The sequence below is a fragment of the Nicotiana tabacum genome, chromosome 7 (assembly GCF_000715075.1).
Source record: "Nicotiana tabacum cultivar K326 chromosome 7, ASM71507v2, whole genome shotgun sequence".
NCBI lineage: Eukaryota > Viridiplantae > Streptophyta > Magnoliopsida > Solanales > Solanaceae > Nicotiana > Nicotiana tabacum.
This window is the reverse complement of record NC_134086.1, coordinates 97,152,544-97,163,124: the sequence shown is the minus strand read 5'-3', so window position 1 is coordinate 97,163,124 and position 10,581 is coordinate 97,152,544. Positions and strand designations below refer to the sequence as shown.

General features: G+C 39.9%; 1 protein-coding gene across 1 annotated transcript; it reads left to right on the top strand.

Annotated features, from left to right (window-relative positions):
* The first annotated feature begins 264 nt into the window (after positions 1–264).
* On the top strand, positions 265–5,583 carry LOC107827638 (nitrate regulatory gene2 protein-like). The gene is made up of 4 exons (XM_016654814.2): positions 265–1,883; positions 2,274–2,458; positions 3,336–3,559; positions 4,467–5,583. The coding sequence occupies exons 1-4, from the start codon at positions 521–523 to the stop codon at positions 5,251–5,253; spliced, it is 2,559 nt and encodes an 852-aa protein (XP_016510300.2). The 5' UTR covers positions 265–520; the 3' UTR covers positions 5,254–5,583.
* The last annotated feature ends 4,998 nt before the right edge of the window (positions 5,584–10,581 follow it).

The window sequence follows — 10,581 nt, the reverse complement described above, 5'->3', positions numbered from 1 at the left end:
CGCTTACTCTCTTTTATTAAAAAAAGATTCTCGGAGTAAAGAGAATTTTAATACATCTATAATTAAGACTACAAAATTCTTAACTACTTATAAATATTTATTTAGAAGTGCATAAGATTATTTAGAACTTATAGTTTTTGTAAAAATTATTGTGGAAAAATGATTTTTTTTAAATTTCTTAAATGGTTAATCGTGATTTTCTTTTGGAATAGAGTAGTAAAATAGCTTCAAAACTTTTAAATTCTGAAAAAGAAATAGAAAAACAGAGCCAGTCATTTTTAAAGTGGAAGACTTTTTGAGTGAGTGGAGTAGGAAAGTGTAAGAGTAAAGTGTAGTAGTCAGTCAGTGTGTGTCTATGTACTGTGTGTCTGTGTGTAAAAAAACTCTCTCAATGGCACTTCTTCTTCACCTTCTCCGCCCATTTCCGTCGCTCCTTCTTTAACTCCACAATACACAGCGCTGTCCCTTCTGCCACCATCACCACCGTAAGCGGCGGAGACCGCACCTCATTTATTTACAGATGGGTTGCACGGCGTCGAAGCTAGATAACGAGGACACTGTCCGGAGGTGTAAAGAACGCCGGCGATTGATGAAAGAAGCTGTTTACGCTCGTCATCATTTAGCTTCAGCTCATTCCGATTACTGCCGTTCACTCCGTATCACCGGTTCTGCTCTTTCCACCTTCGCCGCCGGTGAACCTCTTTCCGTTTCCGATCATACCCCCGCCGTCCTCCTCCGTACACCCTCTACTACTACCACCACCATTAAAACCCCAGCTCCACCACCTCCTGTTCGTATCCCATCCCCCTCACCTTCACTCCACCCACCACCACCGCCGCCGGCATTTTCTCCGTCTCCGTCACCGACGATAGCTTCATCAAAGCTACCTCACATACTTTCTTCCTCCTCTGTTTCCTCCCACCACAACCACCACCACCGTCAGCCTCAGCCGTTACAACAACGGAAAAAACCCGTAAAACTTCCACACATTCTTTCGGGATCAAGCTTGAGTTCATACAATGAGGAGGATTATACGTACGATGCGAAAGCGAATTCGACGTATTCGAGTACTCCTTCACAAACTTCCTCTGTTTGGAACTGGGAAAACTTTTACCCTCCTTCCCCTCCTAGCTCAGATTACTTTGAACGCCTCCGTAAAGTGGACACAATGGATGCTGACGATGAGCATGATGATGATAAAGCTTCAAACTTTACATCTTATTCACACTACTCTCAGCATCAGCATCCTACTACTGACCAATCATCACTTAGTGGGAAATCGCACAAGCAAAAGTTTGATTTTTTCGATAGTCATAGTGTTGATGATGAGAAGTTGACTAATGGGTCTGTTAGGAATCACAAAATGGTGGGTGAAAACAAGAGAGGTCACCATTTGAATAATAATAGCAAGTGGGAGGATAGTGAAGCTGAGAGAGAAGAGGTACAGTGCAGTGAATGGGACCATGATCATTATAGTACTACGAGTTCATCTTCTGATGATGATGAAGAGGAAGAAAAGGATGAGATAAGATCTGGGTTTGGGCCAACCCGGTCTAATTTTGGGTCAATGAAGAGTGAGGAAGCTTCTAAGATTGGTGATGTCAATTTGAGGATGAAGAGTTATTCAGGGAGGAAATCGGATAAGGTATCGTCGGAGGATGGAGGGTCGTCTTCGATGAGTTGGGGGAATGGGAATAATGGGAAAGTGGTGGAGGAGATGGTATCTGATAATAGGAGTATAGTGGTGAGGCACAAGGATCTAGCTGAGATTGTTGCTGCCATTAGGGACTACTTTGATAAAGCTGCTTCTGCTGGTGACCAGGTCTCTGAGATGTTGGAGACTGGCCGAGCTCAGCTTGATCGCAGCTTTAAGCAGTTAAAGAGTGAGTCTTTTTGGATTCTTGATTTATGTGGAATGCATAATGATTTTTTTATTTTCCATGCCTTTTGATGATTTGATCTTGGCATAGCAATTAGATGGTATTGTAATTTTCTGGAATTGCATTTGCAAGCTCACCCATCTGAGCTTCGGTTAGCCAGTTTAGAGTCTGGATAAAGGAGGGGAGGGGTGTGGTAGGTTAGTGTTTGGGGTAAAATTTGTCAAATTATGATGAATCCAGATGATTCATACCATTGGCTACAACTAGTTTGGGATTGAGATTAGTTGATTGACATTGATTTATCTTTCCCCTGAGATCCAGTTGGGAAAATTTTGTTGAAAATTTTGGATTCATTGTTTGGAATTTAATTATTGTTTTTTTTGTTCATTGCAGAAACAGTGTATCATTCCAGTGGAGTATTTAGTACCATAAGCTCCACTTGGTCTTCAAAACCTCCACTGGCCGTCAAGTATCGTTTTGAACCTAGTTCCATTGATGAACCAGGTTCCCAAAAGAGTCTTTGTTCCACCTTGGAGCGACTCTTGGCATGGGAAAAGAAACTATATCAGGAAGTGAAGGTGCTCTTCTCAATCCCGCCTTAGTCTTCACTGCATTCTTTTCACTTTCTCGGTGTTCCTTACCAATTGGTCTTTTATGAATCATGATCTCAGTTGGTTAACTGGTTGTCTGCAAAGATAGAAAAGCTGTAGTGAAATCTACTCTGATTCAATCAAGAATAGGTTAAAATATACTCAATAATCGTAATTGGGTATTTGTACTTTAGTCGAGTGACAGAAGCCGGGTTTTCGGCTGGGAATCATATGCATGTTATTGTAGTCAGAGGTGTCAAAATTGGACGGATCATGCTTATCATCCAAACTTCTTCAGATTATTCAGCTTGTGTAATCTAACTTGTTTGCACTCCATTTAGTCAATAATGGCGTAATGACTAGAGTATCCAAGGTAACTGCATGACTTGACAAGGACAACTTGGAGCTATTATGAGATATATTAATTTAGATGCAGGTGGCCCTGCCTTGTACTAAGTTAGCTCTAAATTGATATGGACTTCATTTTGAAAGACTTACTCCTTCTTCCTTTTGTGGTTATTACTGTGGAAAAGAGTAGTATAAGTAGTGTGTTTGAGCAGTTTTAAAATACCTTCAACTCCTTATAGACAGGAAACTGCTTCTTGACATGATCTAAAATTATTCATGGATATATGCGTGTCTCTGCATATATGTAAGTACATCTTAAGTAAGTACATCAATGTGTTCTTTTTATTTGGTTATTTTGATGAGACTGAGTACAAAAGGAACTATTCAAAAGAATAGAAAAAGACAAGGAAAAAAAGTAGGAAAAAGGAAGAGGAAAAGGTTTGCCAACTTGAGCAACTGCTTCTTTGCACGTGTCTTTAGCCCTACACATTTGTTAATCCAAGTACTGTAAATGCAGGCAAGGGAAGGAGTTAAAATTGAGCATGAAAAGAAGTTGGCAACATTACAGAGTCAAGAATGCAGAGGTGATGAGGAAGCCAAGTTGGACAAAACCAAGGCCTCAATAAAGAGGTTGCAGTCGCTGATGGTGGTCACATCGCAGGCTGTTTCGACTACGTCCTCTGCCATTATTGGTCTAAGAGACTCTGACCTTGTCCCACAGCTTGTTGAACTTTGTCATGGGTAAGTCCTTATGTTTGGTGCATACTTGATTTGGAATTTATTGACTGCAAATCTTATTCAGATTATTTGCTGTCGGACACATGCATGAATTATGGGTTCAAATGAGATATGGTTAGTACTTACGTCGCGATACTGCTCTGAAGCAACATCAACTACCCTTAAGAGATTAAAGAAGTTTGGTTACATCCTTACCGAAATTTCTTCCAAGCTTTATTTTAGAACCTAAATCACCGAGCCATCTCAAGACTTATTTCCTTAAAATTGAATTGATAACCTGAACTTCTCCTACCTAAAATTGGCATCTTCTATAGTCATGCTCTCAAAGCATGTTGGTGTTGCTACTGGCCTGTTTCAGTGGGTAGTTGGAAAATTATTTATCTTTTAATGTGCCTTGCTTTTGTCTTCCTGAGCCCCTAAGCTTGTCCACGTTGCATCTTTCTATAGTCTAACAGCCTCTCCAGGACAGGTTGTGGTCATGATGGAACCACTATTTCTGGAAATTGGGAACGTCTACTGTGCTTTGACATGTGTAATTGATGGCTAAATATGGTGGTGCTTCTTAGGCTGATCATTATTGTTGCCTTGATAAGCTTAATCTAAAAAGAAAAAAGTAGTGTTCTTCATGGTAGTTACAACTGAGCCAGGTCAAGTCAATTACAGTACTAAGCTAAAGTGTTATGGTCTTGGATTTGAAGGCTAAAGACTCAGTTTCTTTGACCCCTGGAATTTTGACAATTACTATAATGATTGCTGTGGACATGTGTGCTCTTCTACTAGGAAGAAAGTTTTAAAAGATTGTCTATGTTTATGTTTTGAACTTGAATGGCAGCTTATGATAAAGTGTTTACTGTTTTCTAAGTTTTGCCCCTGACTAGTCCTCAACTGATATTGGTATAAACGGGTGCAGATTCATGTACATGTGGAGATCCATGAACCAGTTCCATGAAGTTCAGAATGACATTGTGCAGCAGGTGCGAGGTCTCATCAATAGAGCAACTAAAGGTCTATCAACGTCTGACCTACACAGGCAGGCGACACGTGATCTTGAGTCTGCTGTATCTGCATGGCACTCGAGTTTTTGTCGCCTCATAAAATTTCAAAGGGACTTTATCCGCTCCCTTCATGGTTGGTTCAAGCTCACTCTTGTATCTGTCAATATTGAGCCAACTAATTGCAACAGAGAACCTTCAGATTCATTTATGTTTTGCGATGAATGGAAGCTAGCCCTTGACCGTATTCCTGACACTGTTGCATCAGAAGCTATCAAAAGCTTCATAAACGTTGTCCATTCGATATTTGTGAAACAAACGGAGGAGTTGAAGATCAAAAAACGAACTGAATCTGCATCAAAGGAGCTTGAGAAAAAGGCTTCGAGTGTTAGGAGCATTGAGAGGAAGTATTACAACTCTTACTCCATGGTTGGCATTGGACTTCCTGAGATGGGACCTGATAATGGTAGTGTTTTAGATACACGAGACCCTCTTGCTGAGAAAAAGGCTGAGCTTGCAGCTAGCCAACGGCGTGTGGAAGATGAGATGCTGAAGCACTCCAAGGCAGTGGACGTAACCAGAGCGATGACTCTCAACAACATTCAGACAGGGTTGCCGGGAGTTTTCCAGGCCATGACCAGCTTTTCTTCCTTGATGACAGAGGCCCTTGAGGCTGTATGCACTCATTCTTATGCTATTAAGTAGGAAACAACTTGCAGAAAACTGAATACTAGTAGTACTACTTTTCTTTTTTGGGCTATTTTTTCCGCGGTTCTGGGCAAGGATGGAAGAGAAAGGGCTGGCATTTTTGGTCATGGGCTCTTTTCAGCTAGTTGGCTTTTTCCCTTGATATTTTGCTATGTTGTAGATATGTGGAATTTTGCAATTTTGTACTTTTATGTAGTGGTGGGAAAAAGGAATGTTCTCTGTATAGCAAAATTATTTGCATTACTGCATTGAGGTCAACATGTTCAGCAGATGAATAAATGTATTCTCTTATGTTATGTCAAAGTGTAAAAATTTGCTTCAACCAAACATTTCCTGCTGTACTGAATTTTTCATGACCTAAACTTCATGCTTTGTTGTACTCGTTAGAGTGAGCATGTCACACCAAGTATAGAGCATTAGACAAGGTTCTTTAGTGCTCTTATGTGAACCATAGCAGTTCAAATCTAAGTTCTGGTTGAACACTGCTTGTGAAGCAGCAGTTCAAATATAATGTGCTTTTGCCACTTTTCTGTAGCATTGAGACAGTGACCTCTATCTTTTGTTCCAAAAGGACCAAAAATCAGGGATATAGAATGAGTTTACCAAAAGTGTAAGTCATAGCTTTATTTTCTCCCCTTGTGGGACTATTTATCTTATCTTTGAAGCTTGAGGAAAGGACAAGAAAGGCTGGAGCTTTTGCTGATTTGTGTCCCCATGAGATCTTTCATAATTCTGCTCAATCATGAAATAATAGACTTATGTTTGTGAGCACGTGATTTTTGCTTCACACGACAATCGCTCCAAAAAAAAATAAAAAAAATATATATATAATTGGCCCCGCTGTACAATTTCGGATTTCTGTGCGGCACCTTGTGGATTTATTTGTGATTTTGGCCCATTCTTATTTATTTACTTTATTAAAATAAAATTCAAAAAAATATATATGTGTCCTGCGTAATTCAAACCGTAATTCGGTCGTTAAATAGAAAATCGTGAATAGGCATTTTCGTCCGTGATTTTATTTGGTTTGACTTTACCGGTTTTGAAATATTTTAGTATGTGTGCAAATAATTGTATTTGAGTGTGTATTTAATTTTAATTTGATTTTTTGGCTTAGCTTTGTTTTAAAATAAATAAGAAAAGAAGAAAAAAATAAAAAAAAAATAAAGAAAAGACCCCTTCCGGACTTGGGCCAATTTTAACAAAATTGGCCCAAACAAACAGCCCAAGACCCAGGCCTGCCCAGCCCAGGTCACCTGATGCCCAGGACGTCCAAACGACGTCGTTTGAGTCGTGCCTGATCTGGGCCGTTGATCTCAGAGTGATCGACGGCCAAGATCAATCCCCATAACCCATCAACAAACCCGACCCGTTTACACCCGGACCAAACCCAAACCCTCAACATTTGAAACGACACCGTTTCACTTAAGACCATCAGATCCAAACCGTAGATCTAGATTGATCTAACGGTTGAGATCGACCCACCCACTAACTATATAAGCCCAAATCCTTACCCTACCCCCCCTATCCAATACCCCGGCCTCGTCGTCTTCACCCAAACCCATCCCCTTCAAACCCTAGCCGCCCCTGCACACTTTCACCAGAAACCCGGCGGCCTGAACGCCGGTGACCTTCCCCTTAACACCCTAGAACCCCCTTGCCATCCTGAACATGGATCTGCTAACCATGTAGTTCGAATCATCCCCTAGGTCCTCGAATCTTCATTTGAAGATTCGAGTTAAAACTCGGCTTACACCAACCAACCCCAGCTTCACACCAGACACTCCCCAGACCCCCCTCGTGACCAAACCATACTTGGTTTGGTCCGAATCTAACCAGGGAAACATGAATCCCGGATCTGAGTTTTGGAACTTTGTAGTTCCTCGTCACTAGTTCATACCCGTTCGAGCCAAAAAAATTAAGGTCCAAGGGACCTTAATCGAAGTGTTTCTCATCTGAGAAACACTTCGATTAAAGTCCGTTCAGCCTTAAGAAAGTCTGTCCAAGTCCGGTTCAAGGTTTCCGATTTTTCAAGATTTGAGGTGAGTCTGCCTTCTTCCCTTATTTGTTTGGTCCATGTGAGGGATTAGATGTCTGTTCATGTTTTGTGTCAATTTGTGTTTTGAATTTTTACCAACTTCCGTTTGTCCACCTTGTTTGAACCACTATGTTTGTTTGAACCCCTCATATTCTGATAAGACATATGTATTGGGTTGTATTCCAAATTTGTACTGATTATTTGACTCCTCGAGGGTATTTCTGTTTAGTCAGTATAATTCAAACCATGTGTCCCATACTTTAAATGTCTGATTTTTGGCTTCGATTGTGTATGTTAATGCTAATATAGTCGAGTCGACATATGTCGTCAATTAGTTTCAGCTACCCGAACAAAGTTAAATCAATTTGCTTCTGATGAACATTTGCCTGAAACAATTAAGAACCAAGTCCAGTTACTTATAGCTGTTAATATGATTTCAGAAACCTAAGGCTTGGTCTGTTAATTGAAATCTGAGTTGATGGCATGTGCACTTGTGCACAGCATGTGCATTGTGCACAGCCTGTTTCCTTCATAAAAGGGGCTTTTAAATTTAAAATGTGTTGACAGCATATGCTGTCAGATAGATTCTACTGCCCATACCTTGCTTTAAGTTTAAAAAAAGTATTAAACCTTTTAAAAGCTAAATCTGCCAGGGAATGTTGATGGAGGTTAATACTTAAATAACTAATGGGAATCTGAAATGGAAATGCACATGGGAGGGGCATGGTGATATTCTGAAAACAGGCTGTTAAAAGGTTGAGTTTGAGACTTATAAAAGGGGGGATAGGAGGACCATCTGAGGATAAAGATACACAGAGAGAGCATAGATAGAGGGGAGTTGAAGTTCTGGAGATACAGACAGAATTAGAGACAGGATTGAGAGATAGAAATACATACACACACACACAAAAGGATAGACATTGAACCTTAAGAGCTGAATAGGAAAAACACAAACAGAGATAGAGAGAGGTTAAGGGATAGAAGCTATACAACCAACAATCAGAAACCTTCTTCCTCCTATTGTTATTGGGTTTTCAGTTGTTTCAATTTGTTCAAGCCAATTTTGATCCTTTGAAATCTCAGTTGTGTCTATTAGTTGAGTGCTTTCATTGGTCTACTACTATCTGGAGTTTCTGATTCTACTCCACTGGGTGTTGCTGTTATTTGGCTATTGCTTTCTATTGGCTATATTTGCATCTCTGCACTCGAGCTGGGTTCTTGCTGTATTGCTTTGTCTGCTGCTATTTCTGCCCTGCTGCTACTGATAGTGCTGTGATTGCTGCTGCATTTTGTTGTCATTATATTCTGCTGACTCCCCCTTTCCTTCAATTGTCAAATATTTCCAGGTACACAACCTCTGAAACTTTGTATTGTTGAAAGTTTGAAGTTGAAATAAAGAAAAGAACAGCTGTTCATGTTATAACATTGGTGTTAAAAATAGGTCGAATGTTAGTGGGATTGTATTTTACTGCAAACTGCAAACACTTTGTATAAAACTAGCATACATTCTGCTGAGATGGACTGTTAGATAGCGCTGTTCAATAGCAATAACAATATGATAGACAGCATGTTTGATTTGGGATACGTTCAGTTCAGTATAATACTGTTTGGTTTAGTTACGACTGTATAACATAGAGTCAGGGCAAACACTTGTATGTATTTCTGCCTAGACCACTGAATCGACAAATCTGTGGTATTAGGTCTGGGATAGATGTATCCCAAACAAACTCTCATGCAGTCATATTAAAAGTCTGGCTATGAATGCCATTTTCGCTTGTCAGTTTATTTGTTCCAATGCCGGTTTGATATCAGGTTTCGGTACAGATTCTTCGTTTCGAAATGATGTAATGATTGTTGAGAAAAACTAATAATCATTTTTGAGTTCAATTAGTAGTAATTTTTCCTAATAATACATCCGATTTCTTTATCAATTTCAAATAGGTTAGAGTGTTAAGAATAGAACTTGGAGGTCGTTAAAACATAACTCAATATATGTTGTTAGTTTGTTTGCAATCTCACTTAGCGAATTAATAAGCATATTCACTTGTTGAAGACAAAGAATGCCGTAGCTTTCACCTCATGAACAATCAATCAGGTAATCAAACAAGTTTAGGTTCGGCAAACATAATAAGGATTCAGTCCGTATTTGTCTAAACCAGCAAAATACGGCATCATCCTTCCCTTTAAAGATAAATGTAGTAAAAATGTAGTCCTTGTAGGGTACCCTTCTAAAATAATGAGACGAGCCTCGCCGAATCAAAGGCAAATTGCGGGGCCCTCAATAATTGGTCATAATAAATACTTAGAATTTGGGACGGGCTGTTTAGTGAATTCCACTCCCCTCCCCGAAGACAATAACGCGTTAGATTCTTTAGGCGCGACTTAATCAAATTACATTCCTAAATTCGGGTGCGCATTTATGTGACCCAATTTCAAATCTCAATGGAGTCGAAATGTGTTAACAATTACGGGTGCATTGATTGTGATGTGGTTCGAGATACGTTTTCACGACGTTGCAATTCTATAAAAATAAATGATAATAATAAAAGCGGTTAAAACTTAATAAAAGCACATAAGTCACAACATGTATTTAAATCAGATATTTAGCCATTATAACAATTTAAGCGACCGTGCTAGAACCACGGGATTCGAGGGTGCTTAACACCTTCCCTCGGGTCAACAGAATTCCTTACTTAGAATTTCTGGTTCGCAGACTTCATTTGGAAAAGTCGAAAATTTCCTCGATTTGGGATTCAAGATAAACCGGTGACTTGGGACACCAAAAGCCAAACCTTTCCCAAGTGGCGACTCTGAATTAAATAAATAATCCCATTTCGAATATTGTCACTTAAATTGGAAAAACTCCACCCGCGCATTTCTAACCCTTCGGGGCGGGCGCGCAAAAAGGAGGTGTGACAGCTCTGGCGACTCCGCTGGGGATTAAAAAACCCAGAACCACTGGTTCAGGGTTCAAGAATTCGAGCTTAGAGTAATTGTTATATCTGGCTTATTATCTGATCTTTATTACATGTTTTGCATAAAAGTGCTAAATGTTGTCTTTTACCGCTTCTGATATTATCTGAACTGTATATAAACTGTGCCGAAACCCTTCTTTTCTTACCTCCGGGGAGAAGCTCGCTGGTCGAGACTCCCTATTCTGTTAGTGTCAATACCTAAAATAAGAAAGAGGACGAACAAGTTACAAAGCCGGACGATCTCGCGGGTCCCCGGTACGTAGCCCCCTCCTCGACTCGAGTTGTCCGCTCGGGTACACAGTCTAGAACAAA

What these genes read in the sequence shown, in the direction of transcription:
- LOC107827638 (XM_016654814.2), top strand. Translation starts at nt 521, where the DNA reads ATGGGTTGCACGGCGTCGAAGCTAGATAACGAGGACACTGTCCGGAGG. An exon ending in AACTATATCAGGAAGTGAAG is followed by an intron (nt 2,459 to 3,335) that starts GTGCTCTTCTCA and finishes CTGTAAATGCAG; the next exon opens with GCAAGGGAAGGAGTTAAAAT. An exon ending in CTTGTTGAACTTTGTCATGG is followed by an intron (nt 3,560 to 4,466) that starts GTAAGTCCTTAT and finishes AAACGGGTGCAG; the next exon opens with ATTCATGTACATGTGGAGAT.